This window comes from Seriola dumerili, unplaced genomic scaffold (genome assembly GCF_002260705.1).
Source record: "Seriola dumerili isolate Sdu_G_001 unplaced genomic scaffold, Sdu_1.0 BDQW01000068.1, whole genome shotgun sequence".
Classification (NCBI taxonomy): Eukaryota; Metazoa; Chordata; class Actinopteri; order Carangiformes; family Carangidae; genus Seriola; species Seriola dumerili.
In genome coordinates this window covers 17,269,244-17,290,421 of record NW_019174323.1, presented here as the reverse complement: position 1 = coordinate 17,290,421, position 21,178 = coordinate 17,269,244, and the positions used below count along the sequence as shown (strand labels likewise).

Below are 21,178 nucleotides of genomic sequence, written 5' to 3'. Positions count from 1 at the left end.
TCAAGCTAATGCAGGTAAAAAAAAATCCACCTTAGTTCACATGAGCTCTAGCTGTATAAACTCTAAATATACATTTCTGTGTTTGGATTCGCTGATTTGAAGAAGATGAAGTAATTTACAGGGTACAACTGTAAACATACATATGCAATTTCATTTCAGATGGATTTAATTTAATTTCATGAGTGAAAAAGTTTCTTTATACTTCAGCACTAAACAGACGTCATTCAAAAATTCCTGGAAAGTGAGGGGACTGTCTGTCTGCAGTAAATCTCCAGTGTGTGTGCTGAGCCTGGTGAGTATTTGGTCTGTGTGTTCATGGAGCAGCTCACTGGTCAGACTGGGACGAGTGGAGAGTCTTAGGAGGCGACTGGTGCAAACCACAGCACCCAGCGCCGCTGCACCCAGCAACACAGGAAGGAAAAGCAAGAAAAAAAAAACACAAGCCCTGACACAAGGACATTCAGCCCTCACCCACGCACACTGCTGTTACTATGGCGATGCAGAAACACAAAAACACACACACACACACACACACAGGATGGTATCTAATCTAAATGAACTTTAGTGTAACGAAAGGGAGGTGCAGCAAAAATAGCAGAGATGCTATAAATACCAATTGTTTGAGGGAAAATGTTATCAGATGGGTTTGTTTGGAAACAGTTACTGTGGTGGTGAATTTGAAAGAGCTGCAGGCCTGTAGTGTGTGTGTGTGTGTGTGTGTGTGTGTGTGTGTGTGTGTGTGTGTGTGTTAGGACCGAGCACTCGAAGCTTTCATTTACTCATCGTGCAGCAAAGACGCAGAAGCAAAGAAAGTCCTGGAGGTATTCTGCGTCCTCAGAGGACAGTTTCACAACACTGCAGCAACAATACTGCTTTCAAACTGAGCCAGGACTCTGATACAGATTTATTACATGCAACAAAAAAAAAAAAAGATGAAAAATTAATCATTTTCTGTCTTAGGAAACATCGTGGAGCTCTTTTGTTCCTCTTGTCATTTCTGACTGGAACATAATCTGCTTCACTGCTGAAGACGAGCCTCCGAACCCTGTCGCATCCCCACAGGAGTAAAGTGTAGACCACTGGGGGAGGGACAGAAAGTTTTTAACTTCTCTTCACTCTTAAAGTAAACTTTAATAAACATTAGAAGATGGTGAGAAGTGTAGAGTTTTTTTTGACATTAGCGTGTTTAGCATCCGATCGAATCGAAATAGAGACAGAGAGGAGGAGGAGGAGGAGTGACTCCCCTGGTCTTGTGCTTGGGTGGAGCAGCCGGCTAAATTTAGCTCCTTCTCATGGCCACGACCTGACCACTGCGACCACGATCAGAGACGGACATGACGAGAACAGCTCTAATGTGGAGCTGGTTACTCTCTTAAGTGACTGCTAACCACAGTCTCAGCTACATGGAGGATACAGGTTCACAGAGAGAACCGCTCCCCACGCACCGACTCAGGCGTTTAACATTTAACACCACAAACAAACCAAGAGCCGTACACCTGAGGTCACACGGGGCTGACAGGTGACTTCGGTGATGTCATCCTGCATCATCGGTGTCGGGGGCAGCACTTTACTTCCACTGAGCCCACAAAGAATTTCACTTTCTAATGAATGAGGGGAAAACCCCTGCTGACATGCCTTGTAATATGTGTATGTGTTACCACGGTTACCAAATGATCTCGCATAACACAACACAAGTTGCGCTCGCAGATGGATGTAACGGTAGTGTAGTTTAGCTTTGAGTTCATGCTGAATCACGTGGTTTCGCAGCTTTTCTCGTCCCGTTAGCGACTGAGCTAACAAGCTTGCTAACTGTGGAAACACATTAACTCAAGAGAGATGTTTCTCCTCTTCAATAAAACTCTGATACCGAATGAAAAAAGAGTTGGTGGCGTGAACACGAACACGTTCCTGCCTGAGGCCCAGTGTCGTCCGCTGTCTGCATGCCTGCTGAGCACAGACCTGCACTCTCTCACCTTTATTACATTCCCAAGTCAAAGGCACAGGAGAGTTACCGCCGTGCCAAGGCCAGATATTAGCACCATCAGTCAGCTTTTATGGTGCGCTCAGCCGGGGACAGTGAACGCAGCCTGTGTTGCTCTCTGGTATCTGTCTGCAGATAATAAACCTGTGTGCTCAGGGAGACGCTGAGCGGTGATTGTGCTGACAGAAACAAGGCAGCATCAGCTCCGCTGCGCCCTCTGTCTCTCTCTCTGCGTTCGTTAAACTCATGTACAGACTGATGAACCTGCTCAGGCGTCGATTTCAACATAAATACAAGCTACAACTATAAAAAACACTCTTAATGATGTTGTTGGGGAACATGGTTCAGTGCAAAGTGACAAATTAAAACTGTAAAATGTATGTTATGTATATGTCAAACTGCTCCTAAAGAAAGTTCTGATCCGCCCGACTGAGAAACTCATTCGTCCCTTTATCCAGTGAAGTCTGGTCCCTGACAGAGACGGACCAGAGTATTGAGGCTGAGACACTTCAGGTAAAAGGGTCAGGTACCTGCCAGTGGTCTAACAGCTGTAAAACCACAGTGACACAGTGATAGTTATCAGTTCGCCCATGGTTACACTGCTAACAGGAGCTGCTAACAGCTAATTCTGCATATTTTTAATGGTGCCTCTCCTTCTGTCATCTCTCTCCTTACATCCGATGTCTGTTTGTATTCATCGTGTAATTTGCTGCCCTCTTGTGGTGACGGCAGGGTATTGTCTCTGAAGCTAGCTCGGCTTCCAGCTGTCTCATCTGTAGTTTCTAACATTTGCACCTGAACGTGGAGGATAATCCTGAATTTATGAGCGATTAGCAGGAAATGTTTTAGTGTGGGAGTTGCTAAGCTGGACGAACGACGTCCTGGGCTCCAGCTGCGTACAACGTAAGACACTCTGATTGATATAGTGAACACAAATTGTCTCCTTACCGTTGCTTGTTGTGTTGACGTAGTATCGCCGCCCTTGTGGAGACATGTAGCATCTCCAGTGAGGAGGCAGGGGGTCTTTGAGATCCTCCACAGGAAGCTGACTCAGGGACGCCGTCCTCTGTCGGGACAGAAAAAGAAATAAAACACATCAGTAAGTGTTAATAATCATGTGGGTGAATCAAAGGACGACAGGGATTTATCTGTGGAGGATCTGTCCTAACTGGAGTTGATTTCTGGAGATAAACAGATACAAGAAGATAAAAAAAAAAACCAAACCACAGCTGATCTGGGTTCACCAGGAGAAATGTGCAGCGCTCAGCTCGGGTTCAATGAGGTTCTCATTTCCTCAAGTATTTCACAACCAGCAACCAATGACATCATAGCAGAGCACACTGAGCACAACAAACTGGTGCAGCTCCGCAGTCTGGAGCGAGACCAAGACCTTCAGAGTCCTCGTGTGTGCACACAACATTCAGCTGAGGAACATGGGAGAGCATGTCGGCACATCTGCTCCTGATTAGCAGGAGAATAACAGGCTGAGAGCATTGTAACACACTTCGGAGATGCAGTTTGGAGCCAGATGAAATTCCAGTTCGGTTCTTGGCTCCATGCCAAGTCATTCAAGCATCTAGAAGAGTTTGGTTTTTAGTATCCGCAAGGAAACTCGATCCAGTGTCTGCAGGCTGGATGCACTCAGTAGAATACAGTAGGAGAAGCTTTGGAGCAAACAACTGACCGTTCACTACGTCTCATCCAATCACAGCCTCACAACCGTAGCTATGGAGAGAGGTTTGGATTTCTCTGCATGGATCCAGGAAGAGACAAACCGGACATTTATAGATTATCAAGGGAGGTGTTTTTTTATCTGGTCTGTCCAAAACCAGAAACAACGGACTGTGTGTTCGTCTTCTCTGACATCAGATGAAAATGTTAGCACGTCCGGCTAACTAGCTTTCTACCAAGACCAGAAACATGACACAGTAAAAACCCACCTGAAACATAAATATAATTACGTATTATAACTATATTAAATGATAAACAAATGTATATATATGTATATATATACATATATATGTAAATATTGTACATCTCCATATTTGGGCTTGACTGTATCAGGATAACTTCTTGCCTGCAACAGTAGCTTTAGCCACAGTGTGTTAGCATGATATCACGAAGCCATCAAGTGTATATTTAAAACCCTTTTACATTATTCTTATTTAAAACGAGTCAGCTGGCAGCATCAACACATCAGCCGGAGACTGAGTTTTCTATGGAAGCCGAGAAAAGTCAAACTCGCAAATGTTATTTTATCCCGTTACCTCGAGATAACAAGATAATTATTCCGTCAACACAAGATAACGGAATAAAAATTTGTGAGTATGGCCTCTGCAGTTTTCAGCCCGTAAATGGAGCTAATGTTAGCTTAATCTAACAACTAGCTACAGTTGAAGGGAGAGTCTCAGACTTTTAGAGAATAGGAGCAGTAACTATCAGCGGCAGAGCTCAGCAAAAGTTTGATTGATGACGCATTTGAACATCAGATAAAAGGTTAAAACCCAGAACCAAGTATTTGTTGTTTCAAATCCAACCCGTGTGCTCTGAGTCAGTTTAGCTGGAAATTTGGGGATGAGGAAACAGCATCGGTGGAAGTGAAAGTCTCAGGAGGCCTCAGTGGAAACGGTTCGAGTCCAGGTGGGTGTGGAGAAACAGAAACTGCTATTTATTATCATTAGCTGCTGCCACACACCAATGAACATCTCCTCATAAATATTTACTATCTCATCGGCCATTTTTAGTGGTAATCAGGCAGGAGTATTGATTTAAGAACAAACTGTCCCTGGATTTAAAGCTGCATCACCTCAGAGAATGAAGTCATTACATGTAACTGCTTCCCTGGAAGAGAAGAAGGGAACAAACCCAGAGCTCTCAGACCGGAGAGTATGAATCCATGTCGACCCACAGTGACTTATGACTGCATATAATTACAGTCTCACATCATCAGAGTCATGTTTTCTCTTTCATGGTCTTGGTGGTCACTGATTTTTGTCCTTCATGTGCCTTTGAAAAGCGGATTTGCTTAAATACTCCAGTAATTTCCTGCAGTAATGAGAAGAGGCCGTGGATGTTAACACTGGATAAACAACACGACATGAGAGAGAGAGACTCTGAGCCGTCTCAGGGTCACGTGTTCACGTTCTGACAGAGGAACAAGTCAGCGCCACTAACAGGCCACAGATACAGATACAGATACAGCAAGAGCATGAGGCAACTTCAGTTGTTTCAACAATTTGTTTTCACTGTTCAGTGGATGAACACAGGACGGAGCAGGAGATGAGGAGACACGCTGCCTGAGATCCTCGGGCGACACTCTGCCGTCTGTCCCAAAGTCTCGCCTGAAAAACTAAAGGTGAGGAGATCAGGCCCCAGTTTGAAACACTACTCAAAACATTACTTTTATAAAGCAGCTTTTAATTCTTGATTTCAATGCTTTTATCTTTGGTTTTATTTTCTTTTGTCTGTTTTGTTGATTTTATTGTTTTAAAATCTGTATTTGTAATTCTCCCTGTTATACTTGCCTTGCTAATTGACACGTTGCCTCTCGTCTCTTTGTCTTCTATTGTTTTGTTTTTATGTTTGAGCGGCACTTTGTATAATATATAAATAAAGTTATTGTTATTATTATTAATATGCAGTGGTGGAAACAGTATCACCATTGCATCATGCAACCCTATAGCTACCATGTGCTGCAGTAACCGAAGACACTTCCTGGTTGCCTTCCTGCCAGCTTCCCTCAGACAGGCTGTTGTTCTGTCCCATGTTCAACAGCAGTGAAATGATACCACAGTATTGTTTTTCTCTGAGCTCAGCAGAAACAGATGGGAGTGGTCAGAAGGACACGGATAATATGTAAAAAATCCTGCAGATGAAAACACTTCAGATACAGAATCAGATATTTCCTCTGAATCTTCTTTCCCTTAAATCGTCCACAGATCTCAGAGAGTCTGGAAACCGAGCAGAGCTTCGACTGAGCCGCCAGAGTTTAAACTCTCCTCCCCAACAGGAGTTTGATCTGACGGCCCCCGTCACACGCCAAAATAAAATCCGACGTGAGTGAGAGAATGGGAGCACCTTGGTGGTGGGAAGTGTGACGAATCTCCGAGCCAGCTTGTCTCGGCATATGCAACGTTAAATAATGCACCATTCCAGATGGTTAACCTTCTAAACCCCAGACTGCCTTTGGCTCCACATTCACAGGATGCCAGAAGAGCCTCGGGCAGAGAGCACAGGGATTCATGAGGACTGAGGAGAGACCACGAGTCACTGCTGCTGTCTGTGACGCTCGCTACGTGTCCGTGCAGCAGAACCAGAGATGAACTTTTAGTTCGACACGTATTAGTCACTATAGCTGTCACCGAGAGCATGAAGAGAAATGTTATTTTTACCAGTAAACCGCTTTAATTAAAACGTCAACATCAGATTCTAAATGAGGATCAATGTGTCATTTCTTCCTCCTGCCTCTTGTACTTCACATGAAGTTTATTTTTTCACAGAGGTGATAAGTGAGCTTCAGAGATGCTGTGCCTTCAGTCAGGTTAGCCGTTTCTACTGTTTCCATGCTTTACACTAAGCTAAGCTAACCGACTGCTAGCTCCAGCTACATATTTTCTGCACAAACATGAGTTTTATTGATCTTCTCATCTAACTCTCAGCCAGAAAGTGAAGAATACGGTGGCCCTGAAGTGCAAATCACAACAACAGCTGACAAAACACACAACAAACCAGGAACCACAACCACAAAGCAGAAAACACAACATCTTCTACTGGAAAAGGTCGGGTAGGTAGGAGGACGAGCTCTGTCGCTGATCGGATGGTTTATACTAAGCCCTGCTAAGTCGCTAACAAAGTTAGCTTCTTGAGAAAACTATACAAAGGTAAACTTTATAACTAAGCGTTTCAGTAATGTTGCTGTAGCTAAAGTTTCTGTGTCCCGGTGAGTCATGACCGAGAAGCAGCTAAATGGAATTCAGCCATTACTCATTTTTTCTTGTTCTGTTAATACTGTGACAGAGGCCAATAGTTAAACTTACATTCATGTAACTACAATTTTCTTCGATTATTTACATTTAAATATTTAAATAAAGAGGAAACAGAGGGTTTTTTTAAAATTCTAATCAATATTTTTACAATAAAGATGCAAAGAATGACAGCAGATCCCTCACAGTGATGAACCTCAGTTAATTTAACAATTTTACTTTCTTGAACTCTCGCTTGACTCCAGGTCTCCTCAGCTGTTTGAAACAGCAGTCGGACAGAGTTAGCTGCTAGTTAGCAACTAGCAATGTTAGAAACCAGCTGAGAGAAAGACACGGGCTCTCTGTCTGACGGTGTATAAAGCAACTGTTTGCTAACATATGTTAACGATAACAACTTTAGAAGATCATATGTCGACGTCATGCTTACAGCTTCTTGTTGAACCTCCGGGTGAAAATAAAAGTCTAAATAAAATAAAATAAAAACTTTAAAATTAGCTTAACAAACCTAAAATACAAACACACTATGTTTCAAAAGTAAATAAACTGTGGAGCCAAATCTCTGCTTTTTAAACTGGTAAAACAGATGAGGATATTTAGATTCTCCTTTGATTAAAGTTGACATTTGTTAAAGAGGAACTGTAGTAAGTCAAATATTTGTGACAGTAAAAAAAAAGCAGTGGTACCAAATACTACACCGGCCCTCCTGGTATTATAAACAGATCCCAGTGTTTTCTTCCTCAGATTACAGACTTTTCCCACACACCCTCAAACTCAGGCAGCGTTCCTTATTATGGAAAACAAAATACCTCATGGTCTCTCTATTTCAGTGACACTGGCTCCCTGCCTGGAAAACTGAGAATAATTTGTTCAATTCCCCTGGAAAATGCCTTGAAATAAATAGCCAGCCTGTTTTGTTTTTTTTTTTTTCTTTCAGGTCAGTTGGAGAATAACAGTGTAGTAAACTCCGTCGTTTGCTCTTCACCTGGATTTTAACAGCAACGATTCTGCTTGTTCCTACTTCATAGACTTTTAAGGAAGTTCAAACACAGGGCTTTATCTGACCTCTAGTGAAAATGTGGTTTATTTTAAATAAGTTGCTAAACAACAGGCGACACACAAGCGAAGCAGGATGCTCACTTTGAAAAAGATGAATAAAAAAACAAATCAAAGGATCCTATAACGTGAAATTAGTTTAGATAGATACTTTATTTATCCCCTAGGAGAAATTCATTATGCATAAATATAACTTGAGTATTATGTTAATTAAAAAAATCCTTGTCTTGCTCTAACAACCTGACGTAGGAAATTTTCCCACTGACGTCGGAGAAACAATTATTTTTAGCTGTATGGATTATGAGCAGTTTTCAGGATTGAGCAACAACTGAACACTGAGTCTTTCACACAGATTTTCAGACTGAGTAATAGATCCATCAACACACACACTGACTGTCCTGAAAAAGGTGAGTCATCTGATGCAACTGTCACCCACTCACTGTCTGTGTGGAGGAGGACGGACCTGCAGCCTCAGTCCAGAGTTTCAACAGACTGGATTATTGGACAGCACTGACGCTCAGCTGTCCACTCAGAGGCCCGATGACTCACCGCCTCCTGACTTGTGACAGGGTGTGTGTGTGTGTGTGTGTGTGTGTGTGTGTGTGTGTTATAGGTACGTGTGGAAAAGAGTTTTTGCTTCGTCTCTTGTGTGTAAGCTGAACTTGACCTCTCGTAACCCCTGTGGAAAAATGTGGATCTGGGAGGACGGGAGTCTGCAGGGGTCAAGGTCTGTCAGAGCAGCTGTTCAGTGTCCAGCTGAAAAGACAGAGAGTCCTGAACCTGAACCTGAGAGGCCTCATTTGTAAAAAAAAAAATTTAAAAAAATGATTTTTTTTACATAGTTTTATACAGGACAAGAGCTCTGACCACAAAACCACAATGTTTCAGTTCATGTTCAGTCAGTTACTGGTGAGACAATAAAATCCAGGAAGTCCAGTTGGAGTAAGAGAATATGTATTTTAAGTTTTACCTCAAAACACTGACACACAGCTGTACAACTCTGGATAGTTATTACTGCAGCAACTAGCTGTTTGACGCTAACCGTAGTTTCCCTTGTTATTAAAGGTTCGGTAAATGATTGTCTCTGCCACTAGATGTCGCACTAGAGCACCAGCACCTCAGACCAAAACTAACGCTTCGTCGGCCACAGTATCTCCACCCCTCCCTTCATGAAACACAACTGAATAAAGTTACTCTGTGAACGAGAGCCAACAAAAACAATCCACCAACAACCATTAGCCCACGTTAGCATTGCTGTGATATGCTCCACAGTAATGCTGACAGTTAGCCAGCTAGCAATAGCAGCATTTGCCGAACACATTCATCGACAAGTTAGCTAATGTTATCATGTCTACTGTAACCGCCACTGATGAAAACAGACATGTAACATTATGAACCATCGAGTTACTGACAAATGGAGGAAAAGAAGAACCAGTTCTGAGTCTAGTTGAAGCCTTTAGCAGCTCGTAAGGTTCTCCTCTCAGTAGAACCAGACCAGAATTGGCTCCAGGGTTGGACCTTGACAGAAATTCAGTCTTGGACCGATCCACTGGGACCAGCTACAAGAATGACACTGACGGAGCCAATAAAGACACTGATGGAGCTGGTAAAAACTTCATGGACAGCTTTGACAGTCCACGGGCCGACCAGGATTTGATACTATACTTTGCTACCAAAACACAGACCAGAGAAACTCCATTACTACTACTACATCTTCACATAGAAAATAGTTGCTGCTGAATTACTGTTTAAAATCAAAATTTGTTTATACATGCTTGAATCTTCTATGAAATTAAATCTGACGACATGGAGAGAGGATTGAAGCCTAATCTTAAACTATGTTGCAGAACCAACATTATCTTCATTTGCACTGTTTCTGCTGCCTCACCACAGTGACGTGTTACTGTAGTTCAGCCTCTACACTCTGGACTCTTGTAAATGAACCAACTCAAACAGTTCTGGTTATGTTCATAACTTTGATTTTAATTAGGATTAGGCTTTCTACAAACATTAGAAAATTGTCTCCAATGATGACATCATCCTGCGGCACCTGTGAGGGCTATTCCTGTCGTTTCCATTAACAAAGACCCACCGCATGGCAAATGCATGGCGTGGTTAATAACTTAATCCCTGCCAACCTTCCTGCTTCACCTCATGCCTCCTGCTCCACCTCTGTCTTCCCAGTGTTAGTGTTTGGGCCGTTAAATGCCAGATCATGATTTCATAGTATCTAAGCAGTTAGATCTATTTATGCTCGCTGAGAGGTGGTTACGTCCAGGTGAGTGAAGCATGTTCTCCTGGTTTTAATTATTTTCGTGGAGGTGGACTGGCTGTTTCACAGAGAACTTTAAAATGTTCCCTTGTTCTCACTTGGAAACTTCTCCACATTTGAATCACTTGGTTTTGTCATAAATGGCAAAGACCCATTACTTTGTGTTTTAAGCTACAGACTTCCAAAATCTAACTGTGGTTTTACTCAGGAATTCTCTGATCTTTCTGCTTTTATTTTGATTCAAGTTGATTTCAACACTCATATTTTCTGCCCCTCTGGTCCCTCTTTCAGTTGAAGGCCCCACACACACCCTGGGCATTGTTCAGTCCTCCGGTTTTATTCTTGATAGTGTTGATCACTGCAAGGCTCATGTGTGTCTGATCAAATAGTCCCTCCTTCCTCCTCCTGCTCCGACAGTGGTTACTTATATTTCTTCACGTCCTCAAAACAAACTCTGCTGATAGATTTCATAAGGCCTTGCTCAACAACTTGAAGCCACTTTAAGTACATGACACAAAGCCAAATTAAAGCCTCATCGAGTCCTTCAGATTTTATGCCTGCCAGATTTTTTCAAAGAGATTTTTAACAATGTCGGTCCCACTGTTCTAATGATTGTAAACAGCTGTGTAAATGGCTGTGTTCCCTCCTGCCTTAAGCCAGCACTACTGCACCTACTTCTTAAGAAACTAAGCCATGACCCTGCTGATTTAAAAAGAAAAATCCGAATTACCATTTTTTTCTAAAGTTTTGGAGAAGACTGTTTACTTAGAATTGATTCCTTTTATGAATACTAATGATATTTTTGACATTTCATTTCAATTTCAACTTTCTGCTGATGCTGCTGATTCTAACTCTTCTGGATTTGACACCTTGGATCACTCTATCTGGATTAAATATGGCTTAAATCCTGTTTATCAAACAACTCAGTGGTCATGGGTAATGCCACCTCTTCCGTGGCCCCTCTGATTTGTGGCGTGCCTCAAGGCTCCATCCTTGGCCCCTTATTGTTCTGTACATACATGCTGCCGAGGCGACGTATCATAAATAAACATGAAATCCAGTGCCATTGTTATACAGATGCCTCTGAAATTTACGTTCCATTGAAAACCAGTGTAGTGTATAGTATATTCCTGTGCAGTGTGACGTAGCAGAAGACAACCAAGACCAGACACTCAGTTTAAATATCTGTTTAGTGATTGTTTTTAATGTATTAATTGACTAAAGATGGATCCTATTTAGTTGATTGATTTAGTCGATTTATTTCCAGGAGATGTTTTTGTTTTCTAGTTTTGTTTCTAATCGCTCAGTTAAGTAATGGCCATTCCACCACAAAACCTTTACAGTCCAGTGATGACACACAAGTCAGAATAGACAGCAAGCCACAGATTTATGACTCTATGATCACTCACTATGACTATGACTAAATATAAAATGGTTGAAAATCTCTTTCATCATGCTTAGGTCTTAGTTTTAGATGTAAATTCCTCCCAGAAAAGCTAATCTGTGTCCTCACTTCTCTCCGGTTACTCCTTCCTGGAAACATAACAGCACCATGCTTGTGTATACTGTATACATGGTGAGCGTCTTGAAGAGAAACCAAACAAACTCCAGCTGTATACATGCAGATCTGTAAACAGCCACCAGCAAACACACGGCCACAAACACAAAGCCTTCTTCATGATGATGCAGACAGAGAGCCTGGAGTTTCTGCTGAAACAGTAACAAAGTACATCCATCACCCACCTCACAGTGTCAGAGGACCATGGGAACAGAGGTGTGACAGACGAGGGAAGTGTCTGTTTCCTATTATTCACTCATAAATACCTCCACCTTCTCTTTCTAGGGCAACACTGTCATTTCTGCCCACCGTGGGTTACCAGGAAGTTCACGCACAACTGCTGACACGACGGTCTGAGCGAAAACACACACAGCTGCCCAATTATCACTTTATATGTGCCGGCCATGTCTTATTTTTTACTTAACTTTTATATCCAAATACGTTTACGTTTAGATGTGAAAATTTGGATCTTAGGTTTAAATGCATAATATATTATATAATGCAGTAAAATGTATTTGTCTTTTTATTTGTGTACTTTATATTTGTAGTAGTGTATCATGACTTGTAATGTTTAAAGCTTTTATGTTACCTGCCCAGGGGCTAAGGATCTAAATTAGCATTTTTGCTACAATCCAACTTTACATTGTGTATTTTATACTGATGTTCATTAACAGGCATTGACCCTATCAGACAAACAAACAAATAAATAAATAAAAATGTTGAGTTATTTATAACCTGCTGGATTGTGGCATAATCACTACATTTGACTTGTGAGTGGTCGTAAACGCTGGATGCTACAGTGACTCGTTATCGGAAAGTGCCACACTGGAGCTAACTGGTTAGCATGCTAACTTCAGTAGAAGAAAAGACGTGATGGAAATAGAAGACAGGAGGGTTTCTTTCCACCTCTGGAGACAGCTCTTGGTGAGTAAAGGGACAGAGTTTGATGCTAGCTTCTACACTTGTAAGTAAACAGCTGTTGAAGCTAATGTTGGGTATGTAGCAATAGCAAAACTTAGCTAAGGGCTAAATACATCTGAAACCTTGTCAGTACAGAGAGAGAGAGCTAGCATTAGCACAACCATGAACACTGTGTCAGTCACTGCCAGCTACAAGCTAACAAACAACAAATAAAAGATGCTAACTACGCTAACGGTTCTGATGCGTCTGCTAGTCTCTGGTTCTGGTCTCAACAGACTCCTCTGAGTCTGGGTCTGACTGAGGATCAAATATGAGGCTGAGTCTCTCTGATGTTTCCTCCTCTAACCATCTTCATACTCTCTGCTCTTTCACCTGTCCACCTGGAGCCAGCAGGTGGCTTAAGGCCAGGTTTATCAATCAGGAAGTAAGAGGAGATGAGCTTTTTATGTCAGAAAACAATGTTAAACTAAATATTAGTCGCAGCAGAGGATTTTAAAAACATGTCTGGAGGAACTTTAAGTCGTTCAGCTTATAAAACCTTTAGTTTTGAGGTGTATTTTATTGACTCTTGTAGCTGTGAAAGCTTTTTTGGATGATTTTACACTTCTCCAGGGAGAAAACATTATCAACACAAAGAACAACAAAATCTCTCCGGTGACCCACACAAAACAAGGCCATGCTTACAAACAGACTCCCACACACACTCTTGAGCCACATCTCATCACCACGGTTACCGACGGGCCTCGGTGGAGACTGTAACACTGACCCAAGAGTTGTGAATCTGGGCCGAGAGCTCCCAACCCTCTGGGATCACCCAGCGGGCGTTTAGTCTTCATGTGAGAAATACAGCCGGGGAGAAATTTCGCACATGCACGCCTGGCTGCAAACTGCCAGACCCAGAGACAGGAATGTGTTCAGATACGGCAGGACGGAGCTGGAGTGAATGGAGGAGGAGGAGGAGGAGGAGGAGGAGAGAAAGAATGAAACAGTCCTTGGAGGGAGAGGCAGGGAGGGGAAGGGGGGAGAGAGAGAGAGAGAGAGCGGCGGGGGCTGTGGACCGTATCTTTATTTGGGAGACATTGTTTTGGTTTGGGCAGATGTGGGAGCCTGAAGTGAAGCCACATTCCCACATGGAGAGACACTTCAGACGCTCAGGGAGGAGGAGGAGGAGGAGGAGGAGGAAGGGGGAGGCACATGTGTGTTTAAGCATGTACTCAGTCACACATAGATGTTGTTCATACACAAACTGTCATTATTGTGCAGAGTGGAGTGGTCCACGCAGCCAACAGAGCATGTTTTGTTGCGTCTCCTCCAGTTTATGTGAATTTCTCGTCTCAGTGTTTCTGCAGATGAAACTCACTCGGGCGCTGCGTATGGCGGCGCGTGCTCTCCGCCGTGCAGATCGTATCTGCACAGGCCCTGCTTGTGTTCCTCGGGATCTGAAATGGCAGCGGTGTCATTCCACTGTCCTGCTCTCCACTCGAGGACTGAACTCGCTGAGCTCTCCACGGTGTCTGATAAAAACCTGACTTCACTCAGCTGCTGAAGCAGGATCCTGCACAACCACGTGACTCAGTCTCAAACATGTCCGCCTGGTTTAAACAGATGCAGCCTCAGTCCTGAACATGCATGCCAGTGGTTCAGACTGTGTATATACTGTTGGGAAATATCAACTGTGGTTTGACTGATCTGGGTTTTCACCACCTGATCTGGATTTCCCCCTCTAAAACTCCCATGTACCCCCCATTTTTCACAAAGCACCAAACCTGTTGTCAGTTATGAGTCATGTGTTTTAATGTATATGTGATATTCAGATTAATGCTCACTGTGGATGTACACACTCACACAGGAGGGAGCAGGTTTTTGCAGATGATGTCGCGCTGCTGGTTTCACTGACATGTGAACTCCTGGACCAGTTTACAGCTGAGTGTGAAGCAGCTGGACTGAGACTCAGCACCATCATGTGTGAGTGTAACATCACACTGGAGAGAGTCCGGTGTTGCCCCTCTCCGTGATGGGAGGCTCATTGCCCCGCCTTTCAGGAACAGGAAGCCATTTTGCATTTAGATGCAGTCGCACGATGTTTACTACGAACTGGTTTGTTTCCAGCAGCCTAAAGCCCCTCCCACTCGGAGGTGTGGTACCGGTCAGGCAGGAAAACTGTGGAAACTTCAGGTTTGGAACGAGTCGCTGCCGAAAAACAGTTTTTCTAGCTCAACTTCTGCTGCGATGCGACGTCTGAAAGGACCGAAGTGTCACACTCACAGCGGCACCTTCAGTGTTTATGTTCATTTATATTTATTACATTTTTATTTTTATGATAGTCTTTTTTTGTTCTTCTTTTACTTATGTGTATATATGTGTACATATAATTTTATAGCTTTTTTTCCTATTTCTTTATCAATTTATTCTATTAATAACTATATTGTATTTTATTCTATTAATATTGTGACAATGACAATTTTTTTCTTTGATAATTTCATTCCATTGAATGATTGTAATTGTGCTTCAGCAACACATTGAAAATGTCATGTCAATAAAGTCTGTTGAATTGAACAGAAATTGAACTGACAAGTATCTGTTATATGTGAAACTATGGCAGGGAATATTATATTTAATATTAATTCAGTACTATAATAATGATCATAATAAGCTGATCGTCATAATGAACAATCAAAGAGTTTCCTGTCTGTCAGTATCACAGATCGCCATGGAGCGTGTTGTTGTCCAATAAACCTTTAAGCTCGTGAATCCGTCACTCAATCTAAACTTCCTGGATCATATTTCACCGTCTCACTGGTAAAGCAACAGGAAGCATCACAGCTGCCTCTGCGTGGGTATTTCAGGGACCTCTCGACTGGGAGGAGGATCCTGGGGTAGACCCAGAAAACACTGGAGGGAAAATCTAACCCATCTGGCCTGAGGGACGCCGGATGATGCTCCAGGAAAAAGCTCGAGGATGTGGTTCCGGGACACTTCGCTTAACCTGCTACCACTGAGACCTGGACCCAAATAAGAAGCGAAAAACTGGACGGACTGACAGACACGTGTTCTCTGAATGAAGCTGAACATCTAAAGTCAGAAACACAGTAAATGTTGAACCCGCTGTAACACATGACTTCTGGCCTCCATGACTATCAGCTCAGATCCAGTGAACAGGTAAATACTCAGTGTTGAGTTTTCCCTACGAACTGAGATTTACACAGAGAAGTCATTCACAACATTTTGGCCAAAGTCCATCGGCATGTTGGGAAAAACTAGGAAAATGAGGCCCGGGTTGAAAATAACTGTAATTATTCTTTAATGTTTCTCAAGCTATAACTGAAAATAGCCCGGAGTGGACTGGGAGCAGAGAGACTGGGGATTGAAATAGTTCCCTCTGCCACCGTAACCTGAGTTTGGAAGCACATTTTCCCAATTATATTAAACATACTGACGTAAGAAGTCCCACAGCAGACTGGACTTTTCCTTCACCCACCGCTCTGCCGGGACTCTGCAGCGTCGCCCTCCCCCTGACGGCTGAGGTGTGAAAACCTCAAATCTTTTCTTCAGTGTCAAAACAAACAGATTGCGGTGAACGAGGCGCTTCACAGTCATTCAGCGCCACACTCACTACGCTCCGTGACGTAAGCGACTGTTTTCTGAGCTGACGTCAGCTCAGGAGGGAGGTGTCGGTGTTTCGGCGTGCAGGGGAGGGGGAAACACCTGGAGGCTACAACCCCACCGCGACTGTGCCAGGCTAAACCACCACCCGACCCCCCACACACACGCACACACACACACACACCCCCTCGGGTCTACAGTTTCATAATAAACACAGCTGACACATCACCGGCAGAAGCTTTAGTGGCTCTCCATAATCCACGGCTCGTTGGAAACCTCTCACAGACGCTCCACAGGGACGTAACGACAACAATTCATGATGCTACAATAATAATCTGAGTATTAGAATTAACATTACCTCATCTCATAATTACTGGCCTCTTCAAGTGGAAGGAAAAATCACACTTGACTGTACAGAGTGGGGGCAGGGTGAGGTGTGTGTGTGTGTGTGGGGGGGGGCTCTCTCTCCAGCTGAAGGGCCTCTGTTAACATTTCAGATCATGCACTGGATCCTGAAGTGTTTGGTGTATTAAGTAAAATACAGAATACATCACAGTTGGATATGTTCAGAATCAGAATCAGGTTTTCACAAATGAGGAACTTGTTCTGTTGTTTTGGTTCATAACAATAAACGTAGTGAGAAAATATATATGTAAAGAAAGATAAAGCAAAAGCAGGTGCTGCAGGTCGAGCAGCTTAAATATAAATGGATATTTTTTTTAAATATTTACAACAAAAATGTGAATAAATTATAAAATTATAAAAAATAATACAAACATCTACAATGTGCAATTTACCACGATACAAGACTGAGAAAACCAATATTCATTTTCTATTAACTGACTAATCAATTACTCAATCAACTATAACTGAAGCATAAAAACACAATAATCATAAATAAATAAATGTACTATTAGTAAATCCGAATATTGAGATGAGTAAAACATTAAATCAGTGATTTCATGTCTCATTTTGACTCAGTAAATCAAATAAGTTTCACTGTATTTCATAATTAGATTTTATTCATAGGTTGATTTAATTATTCTAATTTATCTACAATTTATCACATAATTCTTTTTGCCTAAACACCCTCCAGACCTTCATGTCTCTCCACCAGCTGATTCAGTGTCGCTGCACAGTTTGAATGTAATCACTGTACGAAGCCAGGGGGCTTTGAGAAAACCTGCCACTGTTGATCCAGTGAAAAGTAGCAGCCAGATGGCATCACAGAGTCTCCAACTTTACTGCTGCACCCGAACATCACACAGTGCACGGCAGACCGTCCTGTGAGGTTCAGCTTCAGGTTCCTGCTTGTTTCTGTTTCTGTTGCTTAAAACACATAAACTGTAGAAACATTCGTTCATTGGCCAAAACTCTAATGAGAATCCATCAAAGTGGGAGATAAAAACAAGTTAATAAGGGGAGGAAACACCGTCTGTGGTGCTGCTGAATCGCATGTAGGCAACAACACAGAGCCAGATGTGGTCACAAAGACCGTCACAGCACTGAAACATCTGTCTGGAAACAGCGATGACGGCTCTGAACACCACAGGGCGGCTGACACCTTATATTTTAAAGCAGGTTGAGCGAACGAACGAACGAACGAACAAACGAATGAGAAAACATGTCACCCTCCAGTCAGTTTGGACAGTGACTTCCCATCATGCTCTGGGTGACATGCTGCTGTGAGTCAGTCTGGTTGGTTTCCTCCTCCATCAGGTGAACAGTGGCACGAATGAGCCACACACTGATCTGACTCAGTGTCACCGTGAATCACGATGATCTGGAACTGATGCTTCACACACCAGAGATTTTATATTATATATAACACTGTAACTCTAAAGCAGCATCAGGTGTGTGTGTGTGTGTGTGTGTGTGTGTGTGTGTGTGTCCAGTCTGACTGATGCACCAGGCAGCGACAGGTCCTGAGTGACTCACTGAGCTCAGAAGAATGAAGCCGTTTGTAGAACAAAGACACAACAGACCGAAGCTGCAGCGTCTCTGTGGCTCATCCACAGATCCTGGTCTGACTGACTAACGAACATCAGAGAGAGAGAGAGAGAGAGAGAGAGAGAGAGAGAGAGAGAGAGAGAGAGAGAGGAACCCGAGTCACTGAGTGAAGTTTCCTGACAGAGTCAATTTACTATTTAGCAGAATGAGGAAACACAGAATTGTCCTTTTGTTTCACCTTCAGTCATTTCACCGCCTCGTCCCGTAGCTCCAGTTTCACTATGTGTGACCTGAGATTATCTGCTGTAATACTGATACCGACCCTGAAGTATTGATACCTGTATCGGCGTGTATTTTTTGGCATCGTTTTTCTGTATACTCAAATTCAATTTCTTAGATAAAATAATCTGAACTCAAGGTCCTCTTACTATCTTCTTCCAGAGCTTTCATTTGCTCATGAAGACTGTGAGAAGCAGTAGAAAGCTCGGAAAGCCAGTAAGAGGACGTTGAGTTAATATCAGTTAGTTTAAAATACTGTATATTTCAGAGAGATGTACTGTTCTACACGCTCTGTCCTCTCTATTGTTAAAGGCATCTTTGATAATAAAGTTTGTTGTTCAACTTCATCACTAATTTAAATGAATATAGCTGAACTAGCTGTTACTGTGCCGTGTGTTTTCTGTTGTGCATTACTGTACAGGTCGACTCTTTCTGAACAGAGGAGCAGCTGTTCACCTGGTGGAGCAGGTAAATCTGAACCGTTCAACTCCGACCCCCAACAAAACAAATCAATGACAGACCGCAGTCCTTTCACTGCTCCACTACACAAACCAGCGTCTGGCTGTTTTTCAGGCTGCAGGGAGCAGGAGAAGGTGACAGCAGAGGTGAGAATCTGAACCCACAAACACCACGAGCGCTCGCTGCAGCTGCAGACCGCAGAGATGAAACACTCCAAATTAGCACGTTGCTGTTGCTATCTTAAGGGGCTGAGCCGTTATCTGGCTCTGCATCAGTGTTTTATTAAAAGTCCGAGCACCCAGCTGAGGATCAGTGTGACTTTTCGGTTTGTTGTCATGGAGATTAGAGACCAAAAAAAAAAAAAAAAACATCTGATAATGAGAGAAGAACTGAGAAAACAGTCACAAAAATAAACCTGTCGTTGCCCGTAGTTTTTTTTGTATCTGCTATGTCCTCAGATTCAGAGATGTTTGTCACACTGGACTTCCTGGATTGTGTGTTTCATGTCTCACTAGGACCTGAACCGACCCAGCCCCCCCCCCCCGCACCTGCGCTGTTCTGACACCAGTTCCTACCAACGAAACGCCAAAAAGGTATAGGCAGCAAATCCTCTCATTTGACTCCCACAACACGTTTTGAATTTTGTCTTAAAATCAATTATGAAAATAGTTTTCATACTTGTCATAATTCACTTTATCAGATCCTGATGATCAGAACTGATTTGAACTGCTGAACGGATCAGAGAAACGCAGACTCTGATTGAGACGACGAGATCCAGACTGATCAATTCATTAACTGATACTTTACTGAACCTGGGCCCACCCTGCTCCACCCTGCCGCCTCACCCATCACCTACATGCCTGAGAGAAGATAAGACAAGTTGCACTTCAGGTTTGCGTCCTCACGTCCCTGCATGGTTCTGGCGACCGTCTCTAAACCAGAACCAGGACACATCACTCTGGTGTCACTGCGTCTTCTCACATTCAGAGGAGACGTGATAGAAATGGCAGCCCTGGTGCCACAGCTCAGAGCGCTGGCTTCCTGCCCGCCCCCTGCATGGTTATAACAAACTGTCAGGACCTCCAGGTGGCGTCACCAGCTCAACCACAAAACTCTGTCCTCTGTGATGTTGTGATCACAGACACAAACAAGCTGAGGTGGGAGACGTTTTCTGAGTCGCAGCAGCAGCAGCAGCATTTCTAAAGTCTCTTGGGTGTAAAGAGGAGGGGGGGGGTGCTGGGTGGGGACGGGAGGGGCTGACCATAGAGAGAGAGAGAGAGAGAGAGAGAGTGTGCATTCAGTGGCACTGAGAGCAGACCTGAGTATTTCAGAGGAATGTGTGTGGAATGAGGAAATGATGTGATCAGTGAGGCAGGAGCAGCTGGAGAGGTTAGAGTTAATCTGATCAACTCAGCACGGGGAAACTATTTATGAGAGCATCACTCAATGCTGTCTTTATCTTCAAGAGTGTGTGTGTGTGTGTGTGTGTGTGTGTGTGTGTGTGTGTGTGTGGTCTGAACTCTCCAGCCTTGTCACTTAGTGTGTGTGTAAGACAGAAAAATACACTTCTAGTTTTTTTCCATCAGAAACTCAGGAGCCATAAATAAATTAAAAATATATATATATATCTACATCCAATTAAGGTCTAATTAAGTCATTGTGTTTGATTACATGTGTGGAGAGTCTTACCTCCAGCACCTGGACGTAACTGGACGGGAACCATCCTCTGTCTCCGTCCTTCTCTCCCTCCCACCAGCCTCCGGGCAGAGCCTGGACCACCTTGATAATCTCCCCGGCCTCGAAGCTCAGTCCCTGCTGGTGCTGCTCCCCGCTGAACGGGTACAAACTTTTACAGTACGATCCAGACATGACGACGATGATGATGATGATGGTGGTGGTGGTGGTGATGAAGATGATCCTCGGACCCCCCCCCCTCCCTCCTCTACAGAAAGAAAACTACACACTTTGTGGAGCGAGTGTTGAAAGTCTGTGGTTGGTCCGGGTCTGGGGCTCGTGCGGCGGCTCCCGGCTCGTGGCGGAGCGGAGTGAAAGTTGTGTGAAGTCGGTGAACAGGTTCTCCTCCTCCCGCTGTCAAGCACGCCCCCTCTCCGCTCTGCTCC

General features: G+C 43.4%; 1 protein-coding gene across 2 annotated transcripts in view; it reads right to left on the bottom strand.

Annotated features, from left to right (window-relative positions):
• LOC111220443 (growth arrest-specific protein 7-like) overlaps positions 1-21,178 on the bottom strand; it is a 64,208-nt gene extending 43,030 nt beyond the window's left edge. For both annotated transcript variants that reach the window (XM_022743532.1, XM_022743533.1), the window contains exons 1-2: positions 20,748-21,178; positions 2,930-3,047 (exon numbers count right to left, since the gene is read on the bottom strand). In XM_022743532.1, coding sequence (XP_022599253.1) covers positions 2,930-3,047; positions 20,748-20,927 — 298 coding nt within the window. In that variant the 5' untranslated portion in view covers positions 20,928-21,178. The remainder of the gene's footprint in view (positions 1-2,929; positions 3,048-20,747) is intronic.